Genomic DNA, 17,556 nt, shown 5'->3' with positions numbered 1-17,556 from the left:
ACCGTTAGAAATGGGGGCGTCCCAAATAGCACCCTGTTCACTTTATAGAGCACTACTTTCCACCAGGGCCCCTCTGTCTGGGTCAAAAGTAGTGCACTATATAGGGAATATGGTGCCATTTGGGATGCAAACAGAGGAGGATGCATTCGTTTTCTCTCTCACACAGGGCATCGTGGCGGGGCTAACCATTTTAGAGTAGACCATTCTATTGGTCCCTACATTGGAAACTACTTTTGACTCCCATGGGCCCTTTTTTGAAAAGTAGTGCACATACAGTCGTATGAAAAAGTTTGGGCACCCCTCTGAGGCTGCATAATAAATTTACTAATTGTCATTGGGGTGCCCAAACTTTTTCATACGACTGTGTATGTAACCGGTGTGAAATGGCTAGCTAGTTAGCGGTGCGCACTAGTAGCGTTTCAATCGGGTGACGTCACTCGCTCTGAGACCTTGAAGTAGTTGTTTCCCTTTGCTCTGCAAGGGCCACGGCTTTTGTGGAGCGACGGGTAACGGGTGCTTCGAGGGTGACTGTTGTCGATGTGTGCAGAGGGTCCCTGGTTCAAGCCCAGGTTGGGGCAAGGAGAGGGACGGAAGCAACACTGTTACATATTTATAGGGAATGGGGTGCCATATCAGATGCACCCAATCTTTACTCTCCTCACATCAGCTCGTTAATAAAAACGTACACCGAAAGAATTCAACACAAGTCAACTGTTTCTACAAAATAGAGAAAGTTCAAATCAAATTTATTTGTCACATGCGTCGACTACAACAGGTGTAGACCTTACCGTGAAAACGCTTACTTACAAGCCCTTAACCAACAATGCAGTTAAGAAAATAGAGATAAGAATACTATCAACTTGCATTAGGAGACTCAATTTAAAACAGAACATATCCCAGGAAGGTACGATACACTGTCCGAGCAAGTTCTTCCAGTTGCAGTCACTGCAAGGGAGGGGGGATACATTGAGTAAAGAATTAGCCTGAGATCAAAGGACACCCTGAGATTCAACAGGTCTCGGACCCCTCTCCTTTCACAGATAGTAGTATCCATTTACCCACCTGTCTTCTTCACATACTTAAAATGGGCCAGTTTCATGGACAGAGATTAAGTCTTGGACTAACAAGCATTCTATTTAGTCCAAGACTATGCTTAACCTGTGTCCGGGAAACCAGCCTCGTCAAGTTAGCAACCGTGTGCGACATGTAAAATCATTTAGCGAAAGAGAGCGTTAAACAAACCAGACCCATTAAATAATCAGTCCAACTACAGATCATTTTGGAAGGTTATCCCAGTAACTTAAAAAAAACAGTCAGGAAGGTAGATTCATTCTAGAACTCGTAACACTCCTTCTCCCCCCCCCACACACATAAAGAAACTCAAACTTCTGTCAGGAAAAAAAGGCATCCACTCCCTCCAAAACATCTCCAGTTCAATCTGCCTAGTACATTTACTTTGACAATTGCAAAAAAAACAGGACACATTTCTTGATTTAAAAACAGGAAAGCAGCAGCAGTGCTACAGTATTTCTCTTCAATTTCCTAAAAAAGGTTCATATTGTGTAGGTTAGTCCTCATCCTCTTCTACTCCCACACGTGACGCTTGCAGTGTGCCTCCGCCTGGGAGAGAACACAGACAACAGCAACAGGTCAGACAGAAATAGGCCATCCCTAGGGGCTAGTTTGTCCTTTAGATAAGATATCTTGTCTGTGACACTCAGAGGAGTACTTTCGTCACAAGATTTCCAGAACAGACCTGGATGAGCCGTGCTTCTCGGCCAGTCATAATGCACGGCCCGGAAATTACAGTTTCATAAAATCAGGAATTTTGCATTGCATTCACTTAACCAGGTGAGCTGCAATGAGAATCTATTTTTCCAAGGGAACCCTGGAATGAAACGTTGACCAATGCGGTTGTGTTACTATAAGAAGGACAGCGTGCACAGGAACAGTCCATGGTGCAGTGCAGACTGTGTTGAGTACTCACGTTGCAGCGTTTTGCTGTGTCCATGTTCTTGCACCAGAAGGCAGGTCCCCAGCTACACTGCTCCATACCCAGAAGACTTTGCACTGCCTCGGGACACACCCCCACCTTCTGTAATCCAGGACAAACACAGACACAAGCATTCATATACCCTTCATTCAACCAGGCAAGTCAGTTAACTGAATTCGTCATTCAACCAGGCAAGTCAGTTAACTGAATTCTTCATTCAACCAGGCAAGTCAGTTAACTGAATTCGTCATTCAACCAGGCAAGTCAGTTAACTGAATTCTTCATTCAACCAGGCAAGTCAGTTAACTGAATTCGTCATTCAACCAGGCAAGTCAGTTAACTGAATTCTTCATTCAACCAGGCAAGTCAGTTAACTGAATTCGTCATTCAACCAGGCAAGTCAGTTAACTGAATTCGTCATTCAACCAGGCAAGTCAGTTAACTGAATTCTTCATTCAACCAGGCAAGTCAGTTAACTGAATTTCTCTTTATTAACTCCTTGGACACTAGATTTTTTTCCATATACGTTTTTCCCCCTCATCATCATCATCATCATCATCATCCCTCTTCTGACACCTTTTTTCTATATTAAAATATATTCCTCCTCTATGTATTCCAGTGCTCACCATGCAGACAAAGTCAGGGTCCAGCACCTGCAGCAGTAGCTGAACCAGCATAGGCTCATACAGCTCAACCAGCTGGTCACACTGGAGGAGACAGAGTGGTTAACAGTCACACCAAAAAAAACATTAATAGTTGAGCAGTTACTATCCATTCTTCTTCTTCGTCTAAGGTTGCAGTAACAGGATTCAGGAAACAGTGTAATCTACTAACGATAATAAAAATGTTTCCTCATAAAGTGCAACACAAGTAGATGTCATCGATCCTCACCTCGCTCCTGATGCCCTCTGGGACAAAGCTGCAGGCTTTCCGGACTGCGTCTTCAATCTGAGCCTCTGTGGCGTTCTGTTCCAGGATCCCATCGATGTAACGCACAGCCATCTTACACACTTCACAGAAGCTGCCCGCCTCGACCTGGGACCGGTCCAACACCGCTGAGGGATGGAGGAACAAGGAGGAGTCAACAGGATTATCTAACTTCATCTGGATTGGATCACGACCAATAATCGGCAGAGCCAATATTGGCCTTTTCTAGTTTAATTATATTGAATATCGGCCATCGGCCTCCTTGACCCCCCAAAAATCGGTATCGGCCCAAAAAATAAAATCCATATCGGTCGTTCTCTAATCTGGATGCATTAAAAACAGCCAACAGGGCCTGTTCCATGCATCTCAAACACACACAGGATGGATGATCACACACACGCCCCCCTTCTAGACTTTTCCACGCACACACACACACACAGTCCCTCTACTCACGGATGAAGGCGCGGCTGGCGTCCTGGCAGAGCCCCAGCACGGTGCAGATAGTCTTGGGGTCGGCCTCCTGCACCAGCAGATCAATGATGTCCTGGCCGTAGGCCTCAATCAGGGCCTTACACTGGGCCGACAGGGAGGAGGGCAGCACGGAGCACACCTTCTCCAAAGCATGCACCACATCTTGCTGAGGGGGGGTGAGAAAAGAGGGGGGTGGAAGAGCACAGAGGTCAGTTAGGCATGACCTAATCTTGTTCCCAGACACTTCTGCCCAAATGCCAACGTCAAATGCAAATGTCAAACTTGGCTTTCATTAGCAAACAGAAAGAAACTCCTGGTGCATAGGCATTGGCTTAATCTACCAACCAATCATCTCCCACAACACCTTCCCCCTAACCCTCCTTGTATGAGTCTTCCATACGGTTCTTGCTCCATTTGGAGCCACGCCTCGCAGTCATGTGATTCGCTAAAATGAAATGATCACATATACTTTGTTGTGAAGCTTTGACAAACAAAACAACAAACCATCAGGTGTATCCGACGGACAGTCAGCCAGTACAACTCTCTCCGGTTACTGGGGCAAAGCCTGAAGTCAACAGGTGCAACTGCAAGCCTGAAGTCAACAGGTGCAACTGCAAGCCTGAAGTCAACAGGTGCAACTGCAAGCCTGAAGTCAACAGGTGCAACTGCAAGCCTGAAGTCAACAGGTGCAACTGCAAGCCTGAAGTCAACAGGTGCAACTGCAAGCCTGAAGTCAACATGTGCAACTGCAAGCCTGAAGTCAACACCTAAGACCTCTTTCTCTCTCTTACGCTCATTTTCCCTCTATCGTTCCAGTGCAGAACTCTTTTTCCAATGCGCTCGCTGATGTTCAGTGTGGCTGGACTATTATGGCCCTGGTAGATGTATTGGGGTTGACATTTTAGTTAAAAGGGAGGTTGCGTGTTGTTTATTGTTGTTTGAACTGTATAGATTTGGTGTGGAACTATTGACATTTGGCCGAGAAGATTTGGGACATTTTTAAGGCCTTTGCAAAAACCTACAGGAGGGTATCTCTCCAGGAACAGGGTTGGAGTTAAAACCTACAGGAGGGTCTCTCCAGGAACAGGGTTGGAGTTAAAACCTACAGGAGGGTATCTCTCCAGGAACAGGGTTGGAGTTAAAACCTACAGGAGGGTCTCTCCAGGAACAGGGTTGGAGTTAAAACCTACAGGAGGGTATCTCCAGGAACAGGGTTGGAGTTAAAACCTACAGGAGGGTCTCTCCAGGAACAGGGTTGGAGTTAAAACCTACAGGAGGGTATCTCTCCAGGAACAGGGTTGGAGTTAAAACCTACAGGAGGGTATCTCTCCAGGAACAGGGTTGGAGTTAAAACCTACAGGAGGGTATCTCTCCAGGAACAGGGTTGGGCAGCCCTGCTGTCGGCAGTCTCTTCTGCTGCTGTGTGTCTGGTAGCGGGGTCTGGATCTATCTTACCCTTTTCCTTTCGGCAGGGTTAATACCTGCCTGGCACCCGAATAAAAATCATTTTCTTTACCCTCTAACACAGGGGTGTCAAACGTCCGGCCCGCGGGCCAGATCAGGCCCGCAAACGGGTTTAATCCGGCCCGCGAGATGATTAAAAAAAATAATTTAATAAATTTTAAAAAAAGACAATTTTTTTTTGTAAAGTATAAAAATGCGCTGCAATTTTTCAAGAAAATAAACTGCTGTTCCAATTGCGTCCACTGGATGGCGCAATAGCAATTGTGTTAAGCAAGCAAACTGTTTATACCGGGGCAGAGCAAGTAGGTCAAGCACGTGCAGCCAATGAGCTACTTTGTTTTGCCCGCGATATTTATTACGGCTTCTACTTTTAACATTATGTGCTTTGGCACCCTCATTGCCCCAATATGTCTCTGTCAAAAAAGAGAAAAGTGGACGCAGAGTGCAGAGTGTTCCAAGAAAAATGGTCATCCTATTTATTCACGGAATTGAATGGGAAAGCTGTATGTTTGGTGTGTTCAGAGCATGTTGCAGTGCTGAAAGAATATAACCTTCAATCGCCACTATGTGAGTATTCATGCCGACAAATATGACAACTTTCAAGGACAGCGGAGATGAGAGAAGGTGAATGAACTGTTGGCGGATCTGAAGAAACAGCAGTCTGTGTTTACTCACAGCCGAGACATCAGTGACGCTGCAGTGAAAGCTAGCTACCTCATTGCTAATGAAATCGCAGTGGCTTCAAAACCATTTAGTGAGGGTGAATTTGTAAAAACATGCATGATGAAGGCAGCGGAGATTGTGTGCCCTGAAAAGCGGCAGGCTTTTGCAAATATCAGCCTGACAAGAAACACAGTTGCAGACAGGATTTCCGATCTTTCAGTGTATTTGGACAGCTAGTTGAAGCAAAAAGTAGTCATTTATTGCGTTTTCGGTTGCAATTGATGAAAGCACGGACATTACAGATGTTGCACAACTGGCCATTTTCATCCGCGGAGTTGATGACACATTGACCGTCACCGAGGAGTTCGTGGAGTTGGTGCCGATGACAGATACAACGACAGCAGCTGATATTTTTACCGCACTCGTTGGCGCGCTGGACAGGGTCGGAGTGGACTGGTCCCGCGCTGTCAGCCTGACTACAGATGGTGCGCCCTCAATGATCGGGAAAAAAAGCAGGCGTTGTGACAAAGTTCAGAGAGAAAGTGCAATCTGCAAATGGAGGACGTGATTTTTTGACTTTTCACTGTATTTTGCACCAGGAGGCTTTGTGTTGCAAGTCATTAAAGATGGATAACGTCATGAAGGTGGTCATCCAAACTGTTAATTTCATCCGATCCAGAAGCCTGAATCACTGTCAGTTTGACAGCCTTCTCAGAGAGAAAGACCACATCTATGGCCTGCCATACCACACTGAGGTAAGATGGTTAAGCCGAGGTGCTGTGCTGAGGCGTTTCTTTGATTTACGAGAAGAAATTGAACAGTTCATGGAAGAAAAGGGCAAACCAGTGTTAGAATTTCATTCCGCAGAATGGATGCAGGACCTTGCATTTATGGTGGATGTTACAGAGCACCTGAATAACTTGAACAAACAGCTGCAAGGGCGCAACAAAGTTGTCACGCAGTATTATGACAGCATACGTTCTTTCAAGTTGAAGCTGTCATTGTGGGAGACGCAACTTGCCGGTGGTGATGCAGCTCACTTCCCCTGTCTGAAAAATGTGTGCGCGACCCAACATGTGGCAGACATGAAGCGGTTCAAAGATAAAATAACGGGACTGTTACGGGAGTTTGAGCAACACTTTCAGATTTATGTTTATATGTTTTTATGTTGATGTGCTATTGTTTTTAACTGTTTTTATTTTATTTGTATATTTAACCTATTCTTGACTCTGTGGTTCTTGCACTTGTTTGGGGAACAGGATTTCATTATTTTTATCTACATTTCTGCCTGAGAAATGACACCCTGATATAGTTCTGTGATATGTGAAACAGTTCTGTTAATCACTGAGGCATTGTGTGTTCGTGTGTTCTTTGTCCTCAGAACTTTCAAATAACTTGAGGTGTTTTATGATTAATAGTGATGTTGTGCTTTTGGACACTGTCCTCAGGCTCCAGCTTTATGTTTATATGTTTTTATGTTGATGTGCTATTGTTTTTATTTTATTTGTATATTTAACCTATTCTTGACTCTGTGGTTCTTGCACTTGTTTGGGGAACAGGATTTCATTATTTGTATCTACATTTCTGCCTGAGAAATGACACCCTGATATAGTTCTGTGATCTGTGAAACAGTTCTGTTAATCACTGAGGCATTGTGTGTTTGTGTGTTCTTTTTCTTTAGAATGTTCAAATAAACTTGACGTGTTTTATGATTAATAGTGATGTTGTGCTTGTACTAATTTGGACACACTGTCCTCAGGCTCCAGCTTTATGTTGTATGTTGATCGTATTAAAACAAAGAAAACAATCTGAAGTTGTTGTTTTTAAGTTATATATATATATATATATATATATATATATATATATATATATATATATATATATATATATATATATATATATATATATATATATATATATACCATGATTTTTTCCGGTCCGGCCCACTTGGGAATAGATTTTCCTCCATGTGGCCCCTGAGCTAAAATGAGTTTGACACCCCTGCTCTAACAATACCGCTACAGAGTGAAACAATATCCACTGCTGCTTGCACGGTAATAAGCACGCCACCATCACACAGGGTCAGAGTCATGTGTAGCCTGAGGATGCAGAGACGAGATGCATTGGACTAAAACCTTGTTCATCCTTGACACACAGGACAAACAAGCCCACTTGGCCTCGGAGACATTCTGTAAAACCTTGTGTACATTCAGACAGAATAATCGTTTTTTAGAACCCTGAAGTCACAGCCAACATGTCACTTTATAACAATTTCAGTTGAACTAATTTGAATGAACATTAAAATGTTACGGAGAAGCCGCAAATAGCTCCTTTTGTCTGGATTACTGTGGCTTTTTAGGCGGCAATATTCAAACTGAAAATGTGTTGACGATCCAGCATATGCCAGAGGTGGAGAGCAATCGCATTCATTTATATAGTGCTTTTTATCATGATCAATATTATTTATTGTAACTCCATTACAAAACAGAGTGATGTTTCGGTCATGGGACCATCAGAGCGAGAGTAGCACCTCCACTCCTGTTGTTTGAACATGAAACCCTTTACCACATCGTCAAGTGTTTTATAGAAGGTCGTAACTCATGAGCAACCGGTCAGGTGACCTACCTCAGTCTTCTTATGGCCCAGCATGCTCTCCACCTCCTTTATTATGAACTCACATACGACACATTGGGGGGAGCCACGGGCACGCACCATGTTCTACAGAGAGAAGAAGAGGTTAACTAGCTAGCTAAGGACAGTAGTAGTAGTACCCTCATAACACAGTGCATTCTGGGGCATGAACCATGTTCTAGAATAGTGTGGGGATCTATTCTCTTACAACTAGATGTGATGCCTAGCTTAGAAATAATACATTAATGATTAAACATAATAGGTTTGTGCTGTACTGATATAGATTGTTTAACATAAGAAGCTGTGATTAATGTGAGGAACCGTTAGGGGGTAGGCTGAGATAGACTTGTGACTCACACACAAACACTGCCTCTTTGTTAAACCGCTCAAGGACATGTGTACTGCTACAGAAACAACTAACGCCTGGCAACAGTGAAGCGCCAACGATAGGTTGGGTAAGTTTAAACCACACCCAGCCTCTACTCTGACAGGCCCAGCCTGGAGCAGGAACTATCTCTGTCAGAGTATTAAAGAAGAACCTTGGGTTGAAAAAGTTAGTTCTCTGACTGCCCTGCGTGGTGTTTCAGTGGGCCCGTATATACGAACATCATACACTGCTAAAAAAAATAAAGGGAACACTTCAATAACACAATGTAACTCCAAGTCAATCACACTTCTGTGAAATCAAACTGTCCACTTAGGAAGCAACACTGATTGACAATACATTTCACATGCTGTTGTGTAAATGGAATAAACAGGTGGAAATTATAGGCAATTAGCAAGACACCCCCAATAAAGGACTGGTTTTGCAGTTGGTGACCACAGACCACTTCTCAGTTCCTATGCTTCCTGGCTGATGTTTTGGTCACTTTTGAATGCTGGCAGTGCTTTCACTCTAGTGGTAGCATGAGACGGAGTCTACAACCCACACAAGTGGCTCAGGTAGTGCAGCTCATCCAGGATGGCACATCAATGCGAGCTGTGGGAAGAAGGTTTGCTGTGTCTGTCAGCGTAGTGTCCAGAGCATGGAGGCGCTACCAGGAGAGACAAACCTGTACATCAGGAGACGTGGAGGAGGCCGTAGGAGGGCAACAACCCAGCAGCAGGACTGCTACCTCCGCCTTTGTGCAAGGAGGAGCAGGAGGAGCACTGCCAGAGCCCTGCAAAATGACCTCCAGCAGGCCACAAATGTGCATGTGTCTGCTCAAACGGTCAGAAACAGACTCCATGAGGGTGGTATGAGGGCCCAACGTCCACAGGTGGGGGTTGTGCTTACAGCCCAACACCGTGCAGGACGTTTGGCATTTGCCAGAGAACACCAAGATTGGCAAATTCGCCACTGGCGCACTGTGCCCTTCACAGATGAAAGCAGGTTCACACTGAGCACGTGACAGAGTCTGGAGACGCCGTGGAGAACATTCTGCTGCCTGCAACATCCTCCAGCATGACCGGTTTGGCGGTGGGTCAGTCATGGTGTGGGGTGGCATTTCTTTGGGGGGCCGCACAGCCCTCCATGTGCTCGCCAGAGGTAGCCTGACTGCCATTAGGTTCCGAGATGAGATCCTCAGACCCCTTGTGAGACCATATGCTGGTGCGGTTGGCCCTGGGTTCCTCCTAATGCAAGACAATGCTAGACCTCATGTGGCTGGAGTGTGTCAGCAGTTCCTGCAAGAGGAAGGCATTGATGCTATGGACTGGCCCGTCCGTTCCCCAGACCTGAATCCAATTGAGCACATCTGGGACATCATGTCTCGCTCCATCCACCAACGCCACGTTGCACCACAGACTGTCCAGGAGTTGGCGGATGCTTTAGTCCAGGTCTGGGAGGAGATCCCTCAGGAGACCATCCGCCACCTCATCAGGAGCATGCCCAGGCGTTGTAGGGAGGTCATACAGGCACGTGGAGGCCACACACACTACTGAGCCTCATTTTGACTTGTTTTAAGGACATTACATCAAAGTTGGATCAGCCTGTAGTGTGGTTTTCCACTGTAATTTTGAGGGTGACTCCAAATCCAGACCTCCATGGGTTGATAAATTTGATTTCCATTGATCATTTTTGTGTGATTTTGATGTCAGCACATTCAACTATGTAAAGAAAAAAGTATTTAATAAGATTATTTCATTCATTCAGATCTAGGATGTGTTATTTTAGTGTTCCCTTAATTTTTTTGAGCAGTGTATTTACCATTCAAGTGTTTGCATTAATTAAAATACTAGTCTATTTTAGAAGACGTGTATTGACCTCTTTTTGTTCCTATACCAGATTTGAATTGACGCAACTTGACAATAGTAAACATACCAACGTCATAACTACTTTACAAACACATGGTCAGTGTGATTATATCACTTTTTATGTGTATGGAAATGTCTTTGTATTTAAATGTAAATGTATTTCATGTGGAAGAAAGAAAGTGAAGGTACAGTTGTACAGTTCCAGTGCCTCTGGTACAAGTAGGTTACCTTGGCGGGCTTGAGAGCCTCCATATTAGTGGCAGGGACCAGTTTGACAGCGGGGATTGCCTTGGCAGCCACCAGCTTCATCATGGGGACAGAGCTCTTCACCTCTGCAGAGCAGAAGCCAGCGCGGGCACAGATATCTTTAGGTTTCTGAGTGGGGAGAATGTCAGAATGGACAGTTAGTTTCTGTGGTATGGTATGAATGTGTCCATGTTGCATCACATGCCGTCAGGATGATGCATGTGTACAACGTGCACAGTCCACTGCACCATAGTCTCAGAGACAGATCCATGCTATACATTTCCTCATGCAATCAATTTCAAACCCACACAATAGGTTCAGTATACTGTCTAACCCAGAAGCCCATGTCACAGGTAGATGATTATCATGCATAGGGATCAGATGGTTCCAGACACTAATGAGGCATTAAGAAACTATAACATTGGTAGTGAATCATTCATTTTAGGATTGGACGTCTATTAGCAGAACGCTAACAAAATTAGCACAAGTAATAGTGAATTTCCATGGAGGCTGCTAGCTAAATATGCTAACGAGCGTAAAAGAAAATAAACGAATTGCAAAGAAAAGGCAGTCCAGCTCATAAAGTTCTACATGTACAGGTAGGAGCTTCCCGAATGTCATTTTTGGTGAGTTTGGACATTTACAAGTGAATGGGAGACATCGTGCAAATGAACAAAGTTTTGACACATGCTTGTCTGAAGGAAGAACAGTACTGTGTCTGTGTGGAGTCGCTAGGGCAACCGGCCTGCCTGCTCTCCTCGGAGAAGATGGGGGCGGAGCAAACAGACCCAGAACAGAAAGGAGAAAAAAACACAAGGAAATCAAGCTACAGTGGCAGATAACTCATCCAAAAGGGCTTTGGCTTCTCAAACACAGAAGAAAGCGAACACGATATGATGCCACGTGACCTTATCAATTCAGCCACTTACTTAGATAGCGAGTTAAACTTAGGGGTCGTGTTAATGCAGAATTCTGCGTTTCACGCAGGGGAAAAAAAAAGAAACGCATAAGAAATCTCTTGCTTCGTTTTGTAAACACAGATCTAAAATGCTTCACATTGTAATTTCTGCTCGGCATCAGACTAATGTTGTGCTTCTGTTGCACTTTTAAACTCGGGTGAGAATTCATGAACGGCCGTTCTATCAGCAGACAGTACTCTTTTCCTCCGGTACTTTTCTCAGTGTAGTCAGTCTACTTTTCTCCGGTAAAAATGCAAGATTAACTTTAAGCAAAACATTAGAACATGCAGCTGGCTACATTCTTTCTATGATAGGCCTAAACATTAGAAATATGATGGCCATGCATTGTTTTTGCAAAAAATACCTTGCTTTTTCATTGTAAGCTCATTTACTTGAGGCTGCCAGCCAAACAGCGTTGCATTTCTGCTGTCATCTGAAGAAAATGAAGCCATTTTCTGCCGAATGTGCTTCACTAATGCCTTTTTTTGTGAAGGAAAACTATGGTATATTGACTTTCAATATAAAACGCGACCCCTGTAAATACACAGCTGGACTCACCTGCTACCACTGTCCCCTGTTGTGCTGTTTACCAACAAACCCTGACTGGCTCAACTGTTCTGGGGAACTACGGTTTCCTAATGTAAAATGATGTGACAGGTGAAATGAAGAACGCGATCTGCTTTATCTCCTAACGCATTGCACAAGTTGACAGCAGGTACAGTATTTACTTAAAAAATTAAAACAAATATATATATATTTTTTAAAGAGTCAAAGAAATTGTTTCAACAGTATTGGTGGTATTGAAAAACCATCCCGTGGCTTTTTCCAAATACCCCGGTATACCGCCCAAACCCCGGTATACCGCCCAAACCCAGTGGACAAAATGGAGAGGGTTGCACGGACCAATCTGCAGTCTAGTATCACGACACACACATCAAATATGTTTTACAAAAAAAGCTCGACTTGCCTAGGTATTTGCATTCGGCACAAAACAGAGAAACATTGTGATGCAGTTCTAGAACAGTAAAAGGTGAGTATTTAAAGTGAGTAGCACTAGTAGAAAGACAATACAGAAACAGAGCCTCAGGCTGTGGGCAGACAGATTGTCAGAAAATTCCAGATCTTTTTACAAATGGTAGTCATCAGTTGACAGATGGACAACGGAGATGATTGTCAGTCATAAAAAAAACGCTCAATATGTCAGCCTTTTTGCAGGACAAAATTGGACAATGCTGAATGCATAATAGGATTTCATCCCAGTCTCTGTGTGGCTACAGCCTAAAAGGGTAAGAGACTGAACACAGAGCGAGAGAGACCTACCTGTTCCTAGAGACCCATAGCAACCCCAGGAGAAGAGAGCAGGAGGGGAGGAGAGAGAGAGAGAGCAGGAGGGGAGGAGAGAGAGAGAGAGCTGGAGGGGAGGAGAGAGAGAGAGAGCTGGAGGGGAGGAGAGAGAGAGAGAGCTGGAGGGGAGGAGAGAGAGAGAGAGAGCAGGAGGGGAGGAGAGAGAGAGAGAGAGAGCAGGAGGGGCGAGAGAGAGAGAGAGAGCAGGAGGGGGAGGAGAGAGAGAGAGAGCAGGAGAGAGAGAGAGAGCAGGAGGGGAGGAGAGAGAGAGAGAGCAGGTGGGGAGGAATGAGAGAGAGAGCAGGAGGGGAGGAGAGAGAGAGCAGGAGGGGAGGAGAGAGAGAGAGAGCAGGAGGGGAGGAGAGAGAGAGAGAGCAGGAGGGGAGGAGAGAGAGAGAGAGCAGGAGGGGAGGAGAGAGAGAGCAGGAAGAGGCACATGAATAGAGGAGAGGAAGGAGGGAAGAGAAATTAAAAACAAGTGATTAATGATGTGAATGAAATCAGCAGGCTAGGAGGTGCTGTAGGAGGAGTCTGGATATATATATATATATATAAAAACACTAAATGTATTATGACATTATCATACACATACTGGTTCATTTCACCCATGTATAAACCTGTTAAGTATTTGTCAGGCAACACTGTGCAGATTCATTGATTACAATTACATTACAAAAAGAAAACCCTCCTGTTTGGGGGGCTGAAAGCCAAAAGTGGTGCACTATATAGGGAGCCATTTGGGACGTGACCTTGAAGGTAGAAGACAATGAGGTGACTAACCATGGACATGAGCTGCAGGGCGATGAGAGGAGCGTACTGGCTGACGTACTGCTTGCACTGAAACACAGGAGGCAAAAAACAGTCAGAAACAAAGTCAGTGGAAAACAATCTTCTAGCTTCATAGATTGAAAGTATTTGTTGGTCAATCAAATGTATTTATAAAGCCCTTTTAACAGCAGCAGATATCAAAGTGCTATACAGAAACCCAGCCTAAAACCCCAAACAGCAAGCAATGCAGATGTAGAAGCACGGTGGCTAGGAAAAACTCCCTAGAAAGGCAGAGACCTAGGAAGAAACCTAGAGAGGAACCAGGCTCTGAGGGGTGGCCAGTCCTCTTCTGGTTGTGCCGGGTGGAGATTATAAGAGTACATGGCCATTTAAGGCCAGATCGTTCTTCAAGATCTTCTAACGTTCATAGATGACCAACAGGGTCAAATAAACCAGCTAGTGCATTAAATCAGCTAGCATCTAGGGTACGAACTTCACAACCTCCTTAAATTAGATTATGGCTATTGCTGGATTACTCAAAATAAATCACTCCACCAAACTTGTTATAAAACCCAGTCCTCTCACCAACTACTAATTAGATAACTAAGTAGTCCTCTCACTAACTACTAATTAGATAACTAAGTAGTCCTCTCACCAGGTCAGAGATTCCAGGTCCCAGCAGGTCACACTGGCTCTCGATCCGTTCGATCATAGAGTTGACGTAGGTAGAGTTGCTCTTAGCCTCGTCCTGGAAGTCTGTGATGAACTTCACACAGTCCTCACACACGTCTCCACTCTCCTACAGGGGACAGAAGACATTCACTAGTGAATGAGGAGTAGCAGTTACCTCTACACACATACCAATATGAATCAGTGATAAGTTTAAAGTTGGTACTGGGTGGTGTTCAGTAGTGAAATAACGGTTTGGAATGGGAAAGTACAGCCAGAATTTGTTCAATAAGAAGACAGATTTCAGTTTTCCGTTGCAAAAAGATTTGGTACTTTGTGCCTTACTGAACACAACCTATGTTCAGCTATGCTGGGCACCTGTGTAAATTCTAAATCTAATGTATTTTTAAAGCCCTTTTTAACAATTGCTTTACAGAAACCCAATCCTAGACCCCCAAATTCTATGACGACTGGCGTACCTGTTTAGGGACCCCCTGCTTGGTGTTCTCCTGGCCCTGGGGGTAGAGGAGCCCAGGGACGTTGAGGAGGAAGGGGGCGACCCTCTGGGCCAGGTCTTCCTGAGGGATCTCATTGGACGTGAGCTGGGGGATATGTTTGGATTGGATCTGAGACTGGAGTCTGCCCAGAGCTGCCTGCTGGGAATCACACAGACCAATGGCACCACACACCACCTGGGGGTTCTCCTGAAACCCAGAGACATCGGACTTCAGTCACTACAATCTGTATATCTCACTAGAGACTCCACCATTAAGTCACTACAATCTGTATATCTCACTAGAGACTCCACCATTAAGTCACTACAATCTGTATATCTCACTAGAGACTCCACCATTAAGTCACTACAATCTGTATATCTCACTAGAGACTCCACCATTAAGTCACTACAATCTGTATATCTCACTAGAGACTCCACCATTAAGTCACTACAATCTGTATATCTCACTAGAGACTCCACCATTAAGTCACTACAATCTGTATATCTCACTAGAGACTCCACCATTAAGTCACTACAATCTGTATATCTCACTAGAGACTCCACCATTAAGTCACTACAATCTGTATATCTCACTAGAGACTCCACCATTAAGTCACTACAATCTGTATATCTCACTAGAGACTCCACCATTAAGTCACTACAATCTGTATATATCTCACTAGAGACTCCACCATTAAGTCACTACAATCTGTATATATCTCACTAGAGACTCCACCATTAAGTCACTACAATCTGTATATATCTCACTAGAGACTCCACCATTAAGTCACTACAATCTGTATATCTCACTAGAGACTCCACCATTAAGTCACTACAATCTGTATATCTCACTAGAGACTCCACTATCAAGTCACTACAATCTGTATATCTCACTAGAGACTCCACCATTAAGTCACTACAATCTGTATATCTCACTAGAGACTCCACCATTAAGTCACTACAATCTGTATATCTCACTAGAGACTCCACTATTAAGTCACTACCATTAACTCTCAGGGTCAGTTTCACAGACCCAGATTAAGCCTAGTCCTGGACTCAAATTAATCTCAATTGAAAGTGTGTTTTAGTCCAGGAACAGGCTTAATCTATATGTAGCTGGCATCCTTCTAAATGCCTTTCATTCCCTAGTCGCTCTGGATAAGAGCGTCTGCTAAATGACGTAAATGTAAATGTAAATGTAGTCCCCAGCCCCCACAGAACATCTGTGTTCCTCTTCACTAGTCCCCACAGAACATCTACGGTGTTCCCCTTTACTAGTCCCCAGCCCCCACAGAACATCTACTGTGTTCCCCTTGTGTCACAACAGATAACTTGAGTCTGATAAGGAGGCATACAACATTGACTTTACAATAAATGACCTTTACTAGAGAGAGCTCAACTCTTCTAATGCCTAAGATGGCCCTATGCCAGTTGTCCTGTAGTGTCAACATTCAATGTATAGTATTGTAAAGTGTCTCAATTCTCATCAAATGATCCTCAGTTTTGCTTTAACTCGTTGTTTGTCAAAATGTTATATTTAGGAGTGACAAACTTTTCCAACCTAATATCCATTCAGTCACAACACATTGCGGTCCTTGGACTAGACTGCATGAAAGTCATTTTATATGATAAGACTGTATGATATACATTAGGGCCAACGGGCATCTAGTCCATCTTTGCTCATCAGTTTGGCTGTCTACCATCTTCTAACACTAAGCTTTAAATCGCCACTCAACATTTGTCATGGGAATGTTTAAAAACTAAATGTTATGGCTGTATCAGTCCAGTTATTATACACTGGGTTCATACACATTTTGACAGTTGGAATTTCATGACTTGACGTTTTCATGACCAACAAATCGGCAGCGTCTCTATGTACGAATAAAAAAGTAAGTAATTGTGGTATCGACACTGGGAGGTTGCTCTCTGATCCCATGTACAATCTGTCGTCGAGAAAGGCACTTAACCCCCAACAAAGTAGAATACCTGTTAGGCAACTGTATAAAACACCACGTGGTTAACCCCTCAGTCTGGAGAGCTGCTGGGTGTGCAGGCTTTTGATCAAGCCCTGCTCAAACACATCAGAGTTTTATCAAGGTCCGGTTGAGCAGCTCATTTCTAAAATGTGGTTTGTTAGAGGGGGACTGGAACAAAAGCCTGCACACCCATTAGCTCTCCTGGAGGATGGTTGACCACCCTTGATGTAAAACATGGCAACATTACAACCAAATGTGTGTTATTCCTTTTGAAATAATTCGCTCATTCAATATATCAAAGATCAAATGGCTATGGTAGGCTACAAATATTTTCATTCAGCTGAAGCAAGCCCACACATTTTCAGGAAATGTACCTTTTCTAGTTTAGTCATATTTATCTTAGCCACCGTAGAAGTGTTTACTTTGCAGGCTGACTAGCACCTATTGAGTTAATGTCTCATACATCATTCAATATACAAATCAACTGGAAGTATCTACAAAACAGGTTGAAGCCACATAATCCAAAAGAAAGGCTATATCTAATATTTATTCTTAAAATTCATGTTCACGATTCACACATTATTATTTTGATTCACATGATTTGATTCATAACGATTGAACCGAATCCCAACTAATACAATGGCAAAATGAATTGTTCGTTTCATCAAAAATAATCATTTAAATGAAACATATGAATCGTTCAAAAAAGTTAAA

The 17,556-nt window shown here is 43.8% G+C and overlaps 1 protein-coding gene across 1 annotated transcript in view; it reads right to left on the bottom strand.

Annotated features, from left to right (window-relative positions):
* Positions 1–714: 714 nt before the first annotated feature.
* LOC121578397 (prosaposin) overlaps positions 715–17,556 on the bottom strand; it is a 29,057-nt gene continuing 12,215 nt past the window's right edge. The window contains exons 5-14 of the mRNA XM_041892794.2: positions 14,850–15,074; positions 14,357–14,500; positions 13,714–13,770; positions 10,613–10,759; positions 8,144–8,236; positions 3,374–3,557; positions 2,885–3,048; positions 2,620–2,700; positions 1,988–2,095; positions 715–1,620 (exon numbers count right to left, since the gene is read on the bottom strand). Coding sequence (XP_041748728.1) covers positions 1,585–1,620; positions 1,988–2,095; positions 2,620–2,700; positions 2,885–3,048; positions 3,374–3,557; positions 8,144–8,236; positions 10,613–10,759; positions 13,714–13,770; positions 14,357–14,500; positions 14,850–15,074 — 1,239 coding nt within the window. The 3' untranslated portion in view covers positions 715–1,584. The remainder of the gene's footprint in view (positions 1,621–1,987; positions 2,096–2,619; positions 2,701–2,884; positions 3,049–3,373; positions 3,558–8,143; positions 8,237–10,612; positions 10,760–13,713; positions 13,771–14,356; positions 14,501–14,849; positions 15,075–17,556) is intronic.

Source organism: Coregonus clupeaformis, chromosome 1 (assembly GCF_020615455.1).
Source record: "Coregonus clupeaformis isolate EN_2021a chromosome 1, ASM2061545v1, whole genome shotgun sequence".
NCBI lineage: Eukaryota > Metazoa > Chordata > Actinopteri > Salmoniformes > Salmonidae > Coregonus > Coregonus clupeaformis.
This window is presented reverse-complemented; position numbering and strand designations above follow the sequence as displayed.